Source organism: Pyxicephalus adspersus, chromosome 3, assembly GCF_032062135.1.
Source record: "Pyxicephalus adspersus chromosome 3, UCB_Pads_2.0, whole genome shotgun sequence".
Classification (NCBI taxonomy): Eukaryota; Metazoa; Chordata; class Amphibia; order Anura; family Pyxicephalidae; genus Pyxicephalus; species Pyxicephalus adspersus.
This window is the reverse complement of record NC_092860.1, coordinates 140,093,041-140,111,685: the sequence shown is the minus strand read 5'-3', so window position 1 is coordinate 140,111,685 and position 18,645 is coordinate 140,093,041. Positions and strand designations below refer to the sequence as shown.

The following is an 18,645-nucleotide window of genomic DNA, read 5'->3' as shown; positions in this document are numbered from 1 at the left end:
CACCTCACCACCAATGCAATTATTCCACTTAGAGCTACCTAAAGCAGAGGCATCCCAACTGCTAGTGCTTGTTTTCAGCCACTGGGTTTTCTCTGTCTCCCTTCACATTACTCGGACAGCCCCACTGCACTTTCATCAAGTTTTCAGCATCTTATTACTTCTAGTTACCAAGGAGCAAGGGGAAATCAGTGTGTGGGGCGGACTTGCTAAGTGCCCTCTCTGTTCCCCTGAGTTGTGATCCTCTGAACCATATTCCACAGCTCCTTGCAGTATGGGACGTCAGACCACTAAAAACAAAGTGATTTGGTCTGGTGGAGCAGAACTGATGTATGCATTCCTGTACCTCCCATTGCTTCCCTGAACCTAGACCCACTGATTAGTGGTCTGTGGCTCTAAGCTGTCTAGGGGCCAAGAACATTGCCATCAGAATCTTTGACTTCAGTGGAGCAGACTTTGCAGGCTGGTGTGCTGTTCCTTTATTCTTCCTTGCCAGCCCCAATATTTGCTCTGTATCTCAGTAGGTGAAACAGCAGGAAAAATATTGGTGGAAGCAATGTAAATTAAAAAAAACAAAAAACTGTTATATATATATATATATCTCAAAAAAATGACAGGGGGTGTGCAATCGATCTTTAAACTAACCACAGCTCATTGCACTCACTGGCATCATTACTCTAGTAGGCAATTTACATACTAAGAACACCATGGGCTCCTCTTGCATTGCCAACAATCCCACTCTTATATCTTGCCATAAGAAACAGGCAACACAAAAATTCCTTCCATTGCATCCTCTGCACATAGGTAGGGTGGTCTGGGGATAGTTTTGATGTAGGTGTAGCTTTAAGTCTAGAGTGGAAAATTCCCCTAATCATTTACTGTTTTGCATCACTGAAGAAGAGATATGTATTTATTTTTGGGGCAATGTCCACAAATGTCCTTGTTTGCCTAGTCTACTTTCAGAATCTGAAATCCACCAACTTGATTTGCTAGCCTGGGATGAGGTCCTTACCACTCAGACACAAATCCTGACACCAAGCCATGCTTAGATTAAACATTAGGCTGCACAGGGTTTTGGCTGGAGTTCTGGTTTAATTCCTTCCAGCTGTCAAAGTTCATGTTAACTTTTTGCCAATATCACCAATTTTCCTGTATGGAGTCCTTACCTTTCTACTGTTTCACAGAACAGGACAATTACTTCCTGCTGCACATAGTACTCCTTTGGGGTTTTCACAGGGACCATGGCTGACACATAACTGCAATATAAGCAAAGAAATGCAATGAGGACTTTTTGTTTAATCAATGAAAATCATTAGGCAAGCAACATGACAATTGTATTTTCGTTCTCAGTGGAGCTTCTGCTCAGAGTACCTGAGCCTATAAACACAGTGTATGCAATGCAGAACTTAACCTCCAACATGAAGCTCTGATACATGTCTTATCTCAAAATGAAATGCGCATGGTTCAGTGAGAACAGTTGGTTTGTGGTTATAAAATCAAGGACAATGCCCAAGTTTAAGGGCTCATAGATACAAAAGGACAGTTTAGAGAAAAACTATAAATTATATATATTGTATGTGGGAGACTAATGGCTACCCAAAAAATTTTCCCAGATCAACTTGAATGCTTCTATCCCGACTGCAGTGCTTGTGTTTGAAAATTTCCCAAGGTACTGAAAACCATGTGAGTTCCCTTATGGCCTACTTACAGCCTTTACATAGTTCTTCATAAAGGCTAGCTTGATATGGAAAGGTGGTAGAAATATTTTATGCAGATCAATTAGAGGAAGAAATTTTACACTGCGTCTTCCTGGCTCAAAGAGTATCTCTTGGTTGCCAGACCCACTTGACAATGTCCTACTGTAGCTCAGCTATCCCAAAGCCACAAGAAAAAGCAGTATTTTGTGAATCCTCCTTCCATTCCGATCAACATGCCAATGACCTTCATACCACCACAGAATGAGCAATCTGCAGACTTGGTTTGGAATGGTCATTATGCAGTAGGACTGCCTTAAACTGCTTTGCAAGAAATCAATAAAGACACCATTCAGAAGCAACATGCTCTTGTGGCAAACTGTTGAAGAGTCCAGTGATATTATGGCAGTAGCACAATGAGCGATCATCAGTGAAGAAAATTATGAAATGATGACTTTGTGTTCTGTGGTGAGTTACAGAAACATATTTTGCAAGCAAGTGTTTCTGCTAAAGCCTAGAAGCAAAAAGTTCTGCTTTGTCTTTGGATAGATTTAGATTACAAACAAAATCATTCGGTTCTGCTTGTGTAAAAATCTTTGGTTCTGGATCTTCATTGACCACGTAATCAGATTCGGATGATTCTTGCACCTTCGCTGTATTCCTTATTACCATCATGTAGTGGTACAGGAACAGGCAGTGAATAATTATGAGAAACAGACCCTGGTTGCAGGATCCAGGCTGGGATAAACAATTTTGTGCTTAGTTGTAGCCGAGAATACACTTATGTGGAAAAAACAGCAATCATTTAGAGAACTGTTCATCAAAACTATTTAACATGGGGAACCCTATGAAATAACCTTTAGGTCTTCAAAGAACATCTGCTATAAAGACTATAGCCACAGCTCACAGTATATTAGTGTGGTGGTCAGTAGCAAGAATGCCTCCTACAATGCTGGCCAGTGGTATAAATGTCACCCCTACAGATAACCAAAAAAGATCACTGAGACCCAGTAAACTGACCTAATAGTCAAAAATTGCTCATTGCTTAAGAAACTCCTGGAGGAACCCAGATTGAGAAACACAGATTTGAATTTATATGGTCTTGTTGTTCCCCCCACAACATTAGTATTGCAAATGACATCACTGGCTTACGCGGATTTAGCCAGTCATACAGTCCGTTGGAAAAACAAGTACAGATGAGAAAAAAAAAAACCAAAAAAAACAAAGATTTATCCTAGTAATCAAATGGACAGCCAAGATACAATTTATCTTTATAAGATCTGTGGCAATTGGGTGACATTGTGCTTTTGTTGTAAAGGAACCACACACTAGGCAACCTAAATCAATAAGGTCTGTAACACAAAAATACAGACAATTGCGGTTAGATCTTGCAATACATTTGGAATTAATATTACTTTACTTATTATGATAATTATTATTATACCAAAATATTATGAACTATATCATTACTGGTGAAATGGTCTGTTGGCCTTGTTTAATAGATAATATTCCCATTTTGATACCCCAACACAACTATGTTGCGTCTGACTTGTGCAATCCTAAACTGGCCACACATTACAGTTTGTATGTACAACCATAAAAATGAAATGTAATTAGTAAATGTATATAAAAAATTAGTTTATAGTCTGCTTTCCCCAAGCTATAAAGCAAACCACAATATTAGTAAAGAAAAAAAGAAGCTTTTGAAGTATTTCACCTTAATTCAAACTCTGCAAAGAGAATATCAAAATGCCGAAGGGAGTCCTTAATTTTCTCAGTGTACATGTTCAGATCCCTGAGGGCCTGGTCACGGATAATGTTCCTGACCTCCTCCAGGCTTCTGGTAAGGTCTTTAGCCAGCGGTCTCATGGCCATGCTCTCTATTTCCCGGTTCATTATGATTGAGCCAGCAGCCAAACACTGTGGAGAGATAAAGTTAGCAGAGATAATAAAGCTAAAATCCAAGAAAACAGCTAATAGACAGTTAAAACATACTTTTTTTTTTTAAATGGCAAAGAATCTCTGCAAACAGTCTTGGGACTCGAGCACACTTAGACAGATCTTGGTCCCCACATGGTCAGTAACATTGGTCAAAAAGCCCCCAGCCTGGATAACCAAGGAAAAAGCAGCAGCCAAGTGATAGGGTCATCTTGCTGCTCTCTCCTCTTGTTCTTAATTTACGCCATACAATAACCGCATATCACAAGAAATGGAAATCATAAGAAAAAGGATTTATTTAGCTCAGAAAAGAACCATCACACTTAAATGAAAGTTGTATTTCTTATATGTAACAGACTTGTACAGGCAGTAAAATATACACTTTATTGCATGAAATTACTGGGAGAAAAATTTCAGAGCGGGAAGAGAAATATGAATTATTTATGTCTATGGTTTACAGTCACAGCAATTTCTGGTGGTTTGTCTTGTTATTTTATCTTTAAAGGGAATCCTTAGTGTTACTAAGGCTGTTTAAGATATGCATAAGAGTTATCAGAGTTAACTTAAAAGAATTTTAGGCAGATCCCAAAAAATTAACTCAAATGAATGCAGGTATGTATTTGGTAAAAGCGTATGCGAATCTTTCCAATGCAACTATCTAAATTAGTCCTTTTATTACCTCACCTGGGCTCTTATGCCCAATGGAAGTCTGTCAGTCTGCTGGGAGACGTTTCTCTAGTTGGCCTATAATGTAACTATTTTTTCTTCGAACATTTGTGGTTAAAATTTTTTGAACACTATCAGCATGTTATTGCATAAAAAAGTAATCTTTTGATATGTAAAATTGTTTCCATTATAACAATGTTTATAATGAAAATACAATAGCTTCTATAAAAAAAAATGTACAAAGTATTAAAAGATGATCAAATAATGCATCTATTATGCCAATTAAACAAGTAAAACCCAAAAGTCAACATGCAAAATCTTAAAAGCAACCGTGTGGATTAGTGCAAATTAGGTATTACCTTGGAACTTAACTATACAAATACCCATTATGTACCTGTGCACCTACCTATCCATACAGTCCTGACATTCAATGCCTTTTAGGTCCTACTATTGCTGACTCCATACTTTCTGTATCTACAACTCTAGCTTCTACTCAGGTAGACACACAGTTTCTACTGTAATACAAGGATGATGGGAAACTAATCTGGCATCAATTGTTCTCCCTCTTTGGGGTCACACGTGACTGTCCATCCTGCTGGCTGATTTCAAAAAGAACGAATTAGTGATCAAGTTTGGATCCCCATACAACAGATATTTTGTCTGCTTTGTTTCTTTACACCATATGTGTTACCTTAATAACCTATTTGGCATTTAGTTGGGCTTTAATATAGGATCTGCTTATGTAAATGTCACACCATGTCTCTAAAAACAAACACATACAGCGTTCAAAGAGAATTCCAGTGAGCATTAATAATTAGTAAACTTAGATAACCAATGGTTAAATACATTTTATTATTTGCTGCTATCCATAAAATTCCCAGTTCTAATGAATTAGTTTTTAACTAGGTTTCAATTACAATTTTGGCCTAGAAAAATCTGAATCTGTAAGGTTGTTGTTTAGTATCAGTGGCTAACCCATTGCTATATAAACACTTCATACAAAGCTATGTGCACACATCAGATGATTCTCATCCAATAAATCGCCTCGTCGTTTGTGGATCCATCCTGGCAGATCCATGAACGATTGTAGTGGAAGTGAAGAGAAGTGAGCACAGCGGAGTGCCGCTCCGTCGTTTTCCCCCTCCCCTCTCCATACAGCAGAAAAGCACTGTATGTACAGCACTCGTTCATGCATCATTCAGTCTTTGTTGTTGGAAATAATTGTGAAAAATAATTTCCAATGAGAATTGTTGAACGTGTGTACGCAGCCTTAGCTATTGGTTTTTAAGGGTGGTTTCACTTGGTTAACCCAAATAAAAAATTTGAGTAATGATTTTGATTTCACCAGAATTACGTGGTTTTACATAAGTTTTATGCATGTTCTAAATAAATTCCTTTTTATGCTCGTCCTGCGATCTAAAGCTTAAACAAAAGACTATATTGACCCTTGGCACCGGGAGAATTGTAGGCATTATATATATTTAAACTCTGTCTGGTAGACAGGAGAGCAGAAATACAAGGCAAACACTGCACGTAAAGAAAAAATATGGCAAACCTCATGTAAATACAAAATCCCAAACCATACCACACTCAAGGGATTCACAATAAGCGGATATATTGCATGTATAGCCTTGAGTAAAGAAAAAAAAAAAAAGGAAGCAATCCTTTTACAGGTCCAAGGGTTTTCTCAATGTTTGTATCCCAAAAGAATGTATTCATTATACACATTTTTGCATAATGAGTTGAAATTGAATTGAAATTGAGCTGTCCTACAAAAATAGTACATCTAAACTTTGTGTACATGCTTTTTTGGTTTGTAAACATTAAATTTAGAGGTAACTGGAGAACATGCATTGGTATTATACAATAACAGAAATGACTTACCTCTGCCCCAAACCAAAGCTGGCCCGCAAGATTATCATGACGGATTTCTTCTGGAAATTTGACACAGAAATCTCGGTTTGCTCGCTCATGTTGGATGCATTCCTCCATGATCTGGTTTATAATGTTCAAAACATTGTCCTAGGGACACAAGAGAGGCAAAAGAAATTTAACGCCAAGATTATTTTAAATTTGTTTGTTAATTGGTATTCTATTTGAATAGCAGCAAAAAAATTCTAGAATAAATGCACAAATTCACCTGAACCCCTACATTATATTGGACCTTTTCTTTCCAGACAACCTTTTATATTATCATGCCAAGCAGCTGCATCACGTTTTCCCAAAGAATTTCCAATTACAATGAACTTCACAAAAATCTATTCCATACCACAATACCCTCCATAGACTTATTCTTATCCATATTAGGGTTTTTATAATATGGGATTCTGGTTTGGATGCGTATAGCGAGAACACATTATTGTAAAGCGCGATATGGTTTTTTTTGACCTGAGAAGCATTATAAATTGCCTTAAAACATACCTAAACTCAGAAATTTCACTTTACATAAAAGGGTAAACAACCTTTCGATGTTAACCACCTGAGCGTTACACTGAGGTCTAGATTTCTGTACCAAAAGTGATCCACTGTTTTTCATGAAATTTTTTTTTTAAATTGTAGACCTGTAACTTACAGAAATATGTCCGAACAGGGGTTCTAGTAGATATTATGAATATAAAAAATGTATTTACTTTATTTTTTTTTATTTTTTTGTATTGGATTGGATACGCAAGTTTGTATCCAATCAAATACAAAATAAAAATTTGAATTTCCAAGTTATTTACTTTTATTTTTTTTTTTTTTTATTTTTTTGTATTGGATTGGATACAGGAGTTTGTATTCAATCCAATACAAAATGACAGTTTGAATTTACCAATTACAAACTTTGTATTTATTTGAATTATTTTGTATTGGATTGAATACAGGAGTCTGTATTGAATCCAATACAAAATGAATGAATGAGTTTCTATTTGAATTTCCCGCACACGCGCCGACGTCATCACGCACGCAGGGAGAAGCCTTCCGTTTTTTTTTCTCCGCCGGACGGCTTCTCCCTGCAGAGATCATCCGGCGCTGGACGAACACGGACGTGGACCATCAGCGGGACCAGGTAAGATGCCGGCCGGTATCTTGTGTTCAGCCGTCCGGGATCTTGTGTTCGGCCGGCCGGGCGGCGGAACGCAAGATGCCGGGCAGCGGAACACAAGATACCGGCCGGCATCTTACCGGTCCCGCTGGCACCCGACGCTGGAGATCGACGGACGACGATGGACAGAGGACGACGCTGGAATGGGAAAACGACGCTGGAATCCTTACCTCCATGGTCCCGCTGGATGTGCACAGCAGGACCATGGAGGTAAGGATGTGACAAAATTACGGGGTTAACCATCCTAGCCATTTTTTTTTGCCCGTACGAAGGTCGGGCATACCGGCAAGGTGGTTAAGTCAAAGTTCTGTTTGTTTTTTGTTTTTTTAAGTGCAACAACTGTTTTAAAAAACATTTAAAAAAAAAAAGTACAGCACCGCCCCCTAATTCTGGAATGGGAGCGCAAAGCCTCCCGGGATACCTACGTCACTCTTCCCGGGAGGATCTTGGGTGCTCCTTCTGAGATGCTCGGGCATGCGCAGAAGGAGCCTTTTCGTGCAAAGAGAAAAATTTGACGATCTCACGCATGCGCAGTGAGATTGGCAAGTTTTTTTTCCCCATCCTATGTCACCCAATCTAGTGCCTGGTTCAGGTAATGTAGAAAGAAGAATCAGGAAGAAGACGAGAAGAGGGAGCCACCACCTGATGCACACACCTCTGGATGGATTGGACTGCTCTGCGGGATTGGAGGTAAGCGTATTTTTTTTTTTGCCATATTTTTAGTTTAGTTTCTCTTTAAGTAGGAGACCTACAAAATTGTATATAATATTATGCAATCTTCCATTAAACTAGTAATTTTCACAATTATTAGCAAAATTACTTTTTAATTTTATTGAAAAAGCAGAGTATTTTCAGAGCTGAATAAAATCAATCAATGACTCCACCTCAGTAGAGAGCTTGGAAGTTTTCCTTTACTGAGGCTCATAGCTCAACAAAACAATGCAGATTATACCAGCATATGTGTGCACCTCAGTGGCTAATGTTTTCTGAACCAATTCCTTTTTATTTTTAGCCTACCCACCTACAGGCATAATCTGGATTAATAGCATACACCTTGGATGGTATAGGCAGATTTATAAACCGAAAGGTAGACACCGCAATGGGCTCCAAGTCCAAGAGATACTCCCCTGCTGAAGTGGGCTATTAGTAACATCAAACTCTTACCACAGCAACATCATGTACACCAATTGTTCCACTGCTCAGTGTGGCACTGAGTCTGATCTATCAGATACCTGATCTTACCAGTAAGATAGAACCCCAGGTATTACTGGTCTGCTCGTAAAATTTGGCCTTGTTGCCAATGGTATCATTAGGAAAAAAGGACATATTCCCAAAAAAGGCGGAAACCAGGATGGCCCAAAACCCTTAAATCGATCTAGTCTACTTTGGAGGATATGTACCCATGTTCCCCAAGTTGCACCACTAATTAGACTCATACGACCTACAAGCAGTCATCCACATAGGAAAATGATCTACTACATTTTTTTACACCTGCATGATCTACTACATTTTCCTCACATGTAAAACTATTATTCTAGAATGCCTCCCCACCATTAGTTGGTCTCTGGCTCAAGAAGATTAATGAAATTATAGAAGACCTTACCTCTAACATGCATGATACAAAGGAGAATTTTATCAATACTTGATCTTCCAGGGTATGCTTCATGGATATCCCATCTGGATCCTAGTATGGCCCCTTAAATTCTTGGTCAATTTTTACCTGGGTATTTTTAATCTATGGCATTACTTGAGTGTTATACTAGAAACATTGCAAGTGTATTTTCTTTTCGGGGTTTGCGCTGGATATAATTTGGCTATGTTAGATGTTTAACATTACTGTACTGTCTTTGTTACAATCTTTTGTATGTTCTATGCTTTATATTTATATTCTAAACTAACTAAAAGGTTAAATATGTATTTGTTTGATTTCTTCTACAACCCTCATACGGGGGACAATTAGATGCAATGTGAGTCTTAAGTTTGTACAGTTTGCTAATGCAAGATGTATTGGATGTACTCAGGTTGCCCCAGTGTGTCTCACTGAAGAAATTAAAATACTAGTTTTTGTAACAATTTTCAGTCCCAATTGGTCATTAAAATTATTTTTATTATTCAATAACCAACATCCATTATTTCATCATTCAGTGTTACTTCATACAACATATCCACGCAACATTACATAGACGGTGATAAAAGAATTATATTAATCTGTTTCGGTTTATTAGTTAAATACAGTTGTTCAGTAACTGCAACTCTGCTGGTTTGCCAGTTTTGTGTTTTATTGGGTGAGGTTTGCAGGGGGCCATATTAGTTTTTTGTTTTTGGGCAATAGTTTATTGAAAGTCCAAACATTGTCCCTAAATGTCCTTCACAGACTTCCAGGCAGCAGCAACTGGGATCTCTCTTGCAGGTCCTAATGACCCGCTTCGGTCTTTGGCTCCTTCTATATAGGAAACAAAGCAGAGGATGAATATGTGCCAGTTGTTGTCACATCCTACATGCATCATTATTATCTAATAAAGTTTTTATTTTAGCTATGCTCTGACCAAGATGGGCATAAATCTAAGTACTACCAGGAGTTAAAAGATATTTTTAAATAACCAACTTTCAGTGTAAATTTTTACTAGATGCAGTTTGCACTGAATAAATCAGCCAAGCTGCGACGCCTGAAGAGCCTTTTCCTGCAGTTATTGACTAATATAAAGATTTATCATCTGCAGCTCAGAGAAATGCAGATTACACGTATATTTAGCGATCCTTCCCCTGTATCTCGCCTTTGCGATGAAAGGAAAGAGATTTATTAGCGTTGCAGAGTCTGCAGAAAGAAACATTTATATAAAAAACATAAAAGAGTACATGTTACAGAAAAAAAGCACATTCTATAGCCCGTTAGACTGATGGCCAGCCATGCCGCAAAGTTCACTGGTGAAGCATTTCCCATATAATTATTGCTTATTACAAATCACCACGATAGGTAATCATTTCAGAGGATAGGCAGTTCATATATATTAAATATATATTGAAATAAGAAATGCTACTGTTAAATAAAAAGAAACCACCTATTTTTTTTGGCTACTCTGAGCAAGAAAAGTGAAAAGAATGGTTTATTGGCTTAAGATCCAACGGGAAAAACTTGACTCTGAACACTATGTTGACGCAGAAACAGATCCAGTTCAATATTAAAATGAATATTTATTACCTATGTTTTTTGCAATTAACAATTTTCTTTACATCCCCCCAAAAAATTAAATAATACATTGTAATTGTAAATATAAAGTGGAGGACATCCTGCATCCCTGTCTACAGAAAGTCTAGCACCAAGAATTCAACTGGTAACTTTCTAAAACCACCCAAAACTATTGGTCATGTGACGTCATTAAACACTTACCTCGTAGTCCTCTCCTACTCTTGGGAAGTAAAAACTACATCATGATTAAGGAAAATGACAATACAAAGTCAACAATAACAGCTTCAGATATAGCCCCAAAACATCAACACATGATAGAAGTCCTTGCTACAAGAAGCAAATAGGGCAGGAATATACTCCAACCACAAAACTGAAAACTGGTTAAAGTTCTATACCTACTTAAATAAAGGGTTGTTAAATGCTGTGGTGGGACCTTAAGAGCGGTGCATAAACAAAACCTTGCAAACCTCAATGAACTGATGCAATAGAATGGATCGAAAATCTTGGGAATAAATCATTAAATTAAATCATGGCAGGGTTCTCCCCAGGCACTTTCAGCTCGGCGCACCACCCGGCACTTTTCAGCACCCACCCGGCTGTTTTTGGGTGGTTACCAAAGAGTTTGGTCACAATACAGGGGCTGCCACCCAACTAAAATTTCTTCCCACCCGGCTTACAAAAAATTTCTGGGTTGAGCACTGCATGGGGTGTAGTTTTTCACACATAGCTTCTCTATTTTGGAGGAACCCTTGTTGGGAAAGGCCGATGTAGATGCTTGTAGAATAAACCAAAGAAAACAACAGTGTAAAACGATAAGAATGCTTGAATCTGTACATAAATAGTTACAAACTGTACCGACTTACAAAGCTTTTAAATTAGGTAAATGTATAAGATTTACAGTTGATGTCTCTTTCATGTATATATAAGAAACTTTTAATAGATTTACAATTCTCCTGTAAAGAGCAACTTCACACATCACCAAATCCGTAGTGCAATTGATTTCTAGGAGACACCGCCTCATTTATTCTGTGATAATGTATGCTCTATTAATCTTTAAATGGGAAACTCACAGTTTTGAGCCAAGTTTATCTGTTTTCCCACCTGCTATAAATAGCTCCTTGGAAAGATTATTTGCATACAATAAATAAATCTGATATTGCTTTTCAGCGCATTTTTCTAATGTTCTAATAAGTACGATTCACTTCTTTGATGACATTTCGGTAAAAAAAAACAAAAAAAAACGTTTTTTTCATCACAGGTAAAAAGTAATCATGTGAATGATCTGAAATGATGACTGGAGCTCCCATCTACTGGCAGAATTATACACTGTAGAACTTACATTTTATCATTCTTAGCAATAGCTCCTGAAATTTCTAAATGAAATTTTATAAAAGCGTATCTGCATTAATAATTAATTAGGTCTTGGTTTTCTCTTAAACAGGAGCCCAGAAACAGCTGATTTATAATACATATATACTTGATTGTACAATAAATAAATCTATCTATTTGAAGACTTTAATGTGTTTAGGAAATGCAGTCCTAAATTGTCACTAACCAATACAGAAGCACACTTAGGAAAGGATCCCGATGCATTCTCCTTCCCATAATTATATTCAAACTGGCTGCCAACTGTCCGGCAATCCTGCGCTGTGCGGCACCGCAGTAGCTCATGCTGTTTGTTCTCTCCGCCGGTGTTCGTTGCAGCAAAGAAGATCAAGGAATTAAAAGTCTGCTACCTGCTCAGCAGTTTCTTCTTCCCTTTAGCCGTGCAGCCTACAACTGTGATATACCTTTAGCCGCATCCCCAGCACAAAAGCAAGGGGGAAGTGTGCATTTAAAGGGTATTTTAGAGTTTGTGCTGAAGCCATTGGTTCTGGTTTCTATCCTGCCCTGCCATTGGTGGTTAGGACTTTATGGCTCCTCTGCTTCCAGTCGGCTACCAGTCACCAGAAGTAGCATTAAGTTTAGCTCACCTGTTGTTGGTGTGTTTATTTGTTGGATACTGTTGTTGACTCTGCTTGTTTCCTGAACATGTGATTCTATGCTGTCTGGACCAGCTTTTGCCGGTGACCCCAACTCTGCTTTGTCTTTACCCTTGGATATCTTGTTTGGTGGACTGATTACCTTTGGCTCGATTTTCTGGACTTGCCTAAGCTGGACTCTCCCATACTGCATTATCTGGTCCTCTATCAGGCCCTCCCCGGCCACCATCTTTTGCGCACAGAAGTCCTGGGGACAACTGTGTGCTGGGATAGGCAACTAGCTTCGTAAGGCTGACCAGGGCAATACTAAAGGTGAAGAGTGCCTTGTTAGCTTGGGGGACTGGCGTCTGGTGTGCACTGGCGCTGCACCAAATCCTTACAACAACATTGTGCAAAGTGCTTTCCTGTATCAGAGAATATAAAAGGCCAACACCATGACAGATCTGGGTATTTACCATATGCTAGTTCTAGGCAACAAATACATACATTTACTGGAATACAGCTGCCAGGAGCTCAGCAATAATAATTCATGCATATTTATAGTAATTCATGACATAATAGGATGACATTAAAAAACTAATGATAATAATCATCTTCTTTGTAAATTCCCTCTTTGCTCTTATCTTGATTTAGAAACTTGGATAAATCGGCTTCAATCTTATGTATGACTGACACTGCTACAATCAAACAACGCAGACGCCATGCACTGTTCCCTATCTGGTGTCAGCGTTTAGTTGATGTACTGCGTCTTTCTCCACAGATTCGGTGGGGGGTTAATGATGAAAACACATCTAACTCTGCAGGAACTAAACTGTTCTTTTTATGGTTTACACGTCGTTTTCCCAAACATCGCTTTATCACGTTATTGGCCTGTATTCTTTTGGCAGAGCACATATTTAACTAGGAACACAAGACAAGCAATACTTACATCTATAGACTTTAATTAGCTTCATAATAAAGCTCCAGGGAGTTCTTTGGCATCTGGCTAACTTAATTTGCATTTAGTGTTGTCTTTTGTAACCTCTAAGGGTAAATTATTTTCAATGAAATTTCCTATAATGAGATTTAAAAAATTGCAGAGGCTGGTAAAAAAAAAAAAAAAAAAATCAGCACAATTATCCCCGATTTTGCTCCTCCCAGCAGATGTTAGACTTGCTCATAGTGACTAAGCATTATAACGTAAGCATCGCTGCAACATAGAGACGTTGGCTAGCCATGCTGGGAATTTTGTTGCCTGGACCAGAAAATTCCCCGCAAACATATGCACTTCAGATGAGAGCCTTGGTATTTAATACACACAGAAATTTGCCCAATTAAGTCTTAAAAAAGCACGGAATTCATCCACACGGTGTCTGGGTTGAGATCCTGTTACCTTACTCATGGAGGATAATGGGAAGAATGTCCTACACTCCTGTATAACCAGAAGGTTAAGGTTATCGGAGGACTCAGACAGGGAAAAGTTGAGTATTAATGTGGTGGAGGTAAATATTTGGGGTTTGAGCTTCCAAGAAAACCTGAAAATTTAGCCTTAATTAAGATTTTTAAACAAGTCAATTTACTCAAAATAATGAATGAAAGTGGACAAAGTAACGTGATCCCACCTGACATGAGCGAAACTGGTTTACAAGCAGCGTACATCTCTGAGGGTCCTTTCGCCCATCCAGGCTGTCCAGTTCTGCAGCCACTTGGTTCAGCTCTTCATCTGCATAGTAGAATTGGGCGAGAAGCTGCGGGTCTGACCTCTAGAAGACAAAAAAAACAAAGAAATATTAGTATCTGTGAATTGACTGGGTGAAATGGGAATCGGTAAGTACCCAATATATTCATATTTGAGATATCAAATACAACTGGTTCCATCTACATTTTGTAGGTTAGGAGAAAAGAAGCAGCTGGAACATGAAAAGGTTAGGGAGGAGATCCAAAACTGTGGACAAGAACAGGGTCAGGAGTTACTATTAGATTCCAGTCTGAGTATTAGGGGCACAGAAGAAGCCAGGGGGGAGTTAAAAGTCTCCATCTATAAATAACAAAAAAAAATAACACAACTTTTTACTGGACCCATGGTCCTTCAAAGCTGGTCTGATAGAATTGGCATTTCTCAATATTTGGATAATACTTCCGCAGTGAAATCCACTCATTGGGGTCTTGCGTCCTTTGCAGACCGTTGCAGTTATTTGCCAACCCCTTTCCCCACAATATCTCAGAACACTGCAGTCATCACCATAGATTTAGGATTTGTAACCTACTCAGTAAGGTAGCGCAAACAATCAAATGTATAGCACAGCAACCCCCATCAATTTTCAGTATGTTGCAGTCATATGTTTGAAATAGGAATTCTAACTGGCCAGGGTCTCAAAATAATCCACAAATGTAAAAATGTAATTTGTGAGATCTTAAAAGGAGATTTTGGCATGCCTTCAAGTAGGCGAAAGCTCAAAAAGGTCTAAAACAGGATAGCGTCAAAAAATGAAAGCCTCTATATAGCAGAATTGAATGGCTAACTATTGTACTTTAAGTCTAAAAAGCAAACCTAAATTAAATTTTTTACTTTACAATAAATGGTAGAGCATGAGCAGAAGGGTCATTTTCCTTCACTGAGGGGAAAGAGATGCCAATCTCCTCCATGAGCAGCAAGATAGGCAATCTTACCCCCCCCCCCCCCTTTTACAGCGAGCTACATCACCAATCTCATGCCTGCACAGTGCTAGATTGGTTGATGTACCCAGAAGGAAGGAGGGCCAAGATGGTGGCGCCCGGCATAGACAAAGGAGGATTCCAGGATGGCGTGGGACCCAATCAAGGACTTCTCCAGTGCAATCGAGGGATCTGCGGAATTAAAGGCAAGTGTGATTTTTTATTTTTATTTGTTAGTTTTGTTTTAATTGGGCTAATTTCTCATACTTAGCTCTTCATGGGGGCACCTATATGCACCTGGAAGTAGTTTTTAGGGTCAACCACCGTATTTGACAAAGTTGAGTACAGTTGCAACATGTTTTTTTCTTTCATGAACCATGCCGCAACCCAGCTTCATTGCAATCACAACCATGTGCAAAGACTCGCACAAAGTGGTACCCAACAGCTCTCATACAGTTGAATAGGAAGGAGACCTGTTGAGAATGCAGTAAAACACTGTGTTTTACCACAAGTCTGAAAGGGGCCCCAAGTATTTGACAACACACAAGACCCTTCAGAGTGTTATTTCAAAATAGGTATCTTTAAATTGTATATTTAGCAGGTGTTGTTCTTAAAAATATCACAGCAGTCCGAATCCTCTTTTATATGAAGAAGCTTTTTAAATCCTTTGAATGGGTCACAGTTAAACCACCCGAGATGTAAATCAGGTATCTGCTGCATCATGTAGCACCATCTGCACAGACAAGCCTGTAATTAGAGCTGAACAAGGAAGATGTGTCCAACCTAATTAATATAGAGTCAGAATTAGGTAGGAGGTCTGTGTTAGAATGGAACACAATACACACGGCACTGGAAAGCTTCTCAATAAAAACAAGCCCTCTTTTACCAGGCTTTGTCACAGCTGCAAAACCGCCCATTACATTGATACAACCGGTATGAAGAGTAAGAAAAATTATAGGGGACTTGTAACTGAAGGTTTATGATCCAGGGCCGCCAACCTAGGGTGTCAACATTTCACTGGCTGCATTCTTGCGCTAAATAAAATAATTTACTCAGTAGTGAAACAAGGATAAGTATATAGGCCTAGGAGCCTGTATCCTAAAACAACTCAGGAATAGCAAACCATGGTTTCCCCCTGCAGTATATACTTGCATTTCCTTTCATTCCCCACTATATTCAGCCACCAAAAGTAAAATGGGAAAGCCCTGTGTCCAAACAAAGTCACTACTTTACTGCATACTCATCTTCCTGCCCACATTTGACAGTTCTAAGCTAATCACCATTGCTATCATATGGACGAAGATGAAGCCCGTGTCTGCCCATATAATTGTCCTCATGCTTGGCAGTCAACTGGAAGCAATGAAGAGAACACAAAAGGAGTACTTGCTGTTGGGGAAGGGAAATTTAAAATAATTAAATGATATTTAATATTTGCTTTGTATATACACAGCACAGAAAAAAGTACCTATTGAGGAAAAAGATAGAAAGCATAAAAGGAAATTAGTAGATGTCCAGTTTCAGCTCCGAGTATTTTACAGCAATACGCAGAGCTGTTCACTGTTCATTTAAAGATTTACTATGTGCTAAGTACCAAATAAAAGCTTTAATGTACTGTAAAAATTGTCCTTTTGTATGAAATTCCTCTTGAACCCCCCCCCCCCCCCCCAGCAATTTCAGGTATGCGAGTGTGACTATTGCTCTTTAATTATATATATATATATATATATATGCACCACGAGATCCAAGGCACTGCAGACTGTGCCTGATGATCTCAGAAAACTATGGTGATATCACTACAGTTCTGCTTACTGTTATCTTTAATGGAGGTTCAAAATCTTGTATAAAATGTTCATTTTGCACTACCGTCTAGCAGTGCTGTGCTGCTTTCTAGTTGTCTGCCAGATATACTTGGGTTAACAGTAACATGGCCTGCTCTTAAAGATTAATCAATGCAACTTATTTCAATAGATTCCCGACATGCACGGATTTAGAGTTTGTGAACCTGAGCGCATTACTCTTTGGAGAGAGCCTGGGCCATGTATCAAGAGCTTCGATTTCCTGTGCTCTTCCCCTTAAAAAAATATTTTGCATGATATGCTTTTTCCAAAGGCCAGGTTTATTTATTGGTAAGCTCTGCCTAGATTTCATAACACAGCCATAAACAGAATTTACACCCAGAGAAACAATACACCTACTCCCCTTTGTCTCTTACTATTGCAATAAAAAAAAGAGTTTACACACATACACCATGAAAAGGACAAGGTCCTCAAGTGCTAACAAACTAAAGTATTTTTACTTGCTATCTTTTGGTTAAATTCAAACTATAGGTACAAAATGTTTTATATAAATATACTCCTCAATAGTACATATATACAAGAAGCAAAGACATGATCACTGGGCAGCACATAACTTGTGCAAAGAACAGATGTTGGAAAGGCCAAGAAAGCCCACTAGTACAGATTCTCTACATAAAAACTACAGCGAGGAGGGCAGATACGAGACCAGTCACCCTGAATAAAAACAGCAGAGAGCAGCAGTGACTGGTCTTTAATAAAGGAAGCACCTGTACTGTAGAACCTTTTTATACTGGAATACTGCACAGATCTGGAAGCGAGCTACAAATAACACCAAGAATTATGTTTACGTATTATCTGCTAATCCCCGAGTTAAGCTTTAATTATAACAAATTGTTGATAGCAGTATTTGCTCAAAACATGGAAAAATAAATATCTGTCATAAATATTGAGCTGTCTTGTGCTACCTTTTCATGGTATCTCAAGAAGAGTAAGGTCAACAATTGTCTTGGGTGAAAATCTAGTGTCTGTACAGTTGCCCCCCAATAAAGTTGGGTGGCTCATCTTGCCGGATCCCTAAATGACCCAAAAAAATGACTACTGTTTGCCAATTTGACGGATGCGGTGGGGGCTACCTCCTTATCCACACTCCCAGAGAAGCACCATGTTTCTCGACCTTTTTAACTTGGAGGAACCCTTCAAAAAAACTTTCTGGTCATTAGGGAACCCCTGATATAATTATTATATCCACAACTCAGTTTGATGAATTCCTCCTACATTGCTGGCCATTGGGAAGAATGCCAATCATACAGATAGCCAAAAAGATTATCTGTATCAGTTAACTGACCTGAGAGTCACAAACTGCTACTTGCTCACGGAACCCCCAGCAAACACTGGAGGAACCCTAGTCTAGCATGTACATGTCTGTATGGGGACAATGAACCCTCCCAGTACCTATCTTGAGACTAAAGAATGGTTATCCTTCATGTTGCATCAATGGTAACATAGGTTGGTCTGAGTAGTTGGTCCGCCAATAAAAAAAGCGGGGCAGGTTGTGCAGCACTGTGTGTGTATGGCCAGCCCTCAACAGGACTGAAGAAAGTGCATTTCTGATAGATCAATAAGCATTTACATGCACTTTCAGGGTCTTTAGAGGGATAAAAAAAAA

At 38.7% G+C, this 18,645-nt stretch overlaps 1 protein-coding gene across 6 annotated transcripts in view; it reads right to left on the bottom strand.

Moving 5' to 3' along the window:
* ZFYVE28 (zinc finger FYVE-type containing 28) overlaps positions 1-18,645 on the bottom strand; it is a 142,233-nt gene that overhangs the window by 53,568 nt on the left and 70,020 nt on the right. For all 6 annotated transcript variants that reach the window (XM_072406548.1, XM_072406549.1, XM_072406550.1 and 3 more), the window contains exons 2-5: positions 14,151-14,291; positions 6,180-6,317; positions 3,409-3,611; positions 1,164-1,253 (exon numbers count right to left, since the gene is read on the bottom strand). In XM_072406548.1, the coding sequence (XP_072262649.1) occupies positions 1,164-1,253; positions 3,409-3,611; positions 6,180-6,317; positions 14,151-14,291 (572 nt within the window). The remainder of the gene's footprint in view (positions 1-1,163; positions 1,254-3,408; positions 3,612-6,179; positions 6,318-14,150; positions 14,292-18,645) is intronic.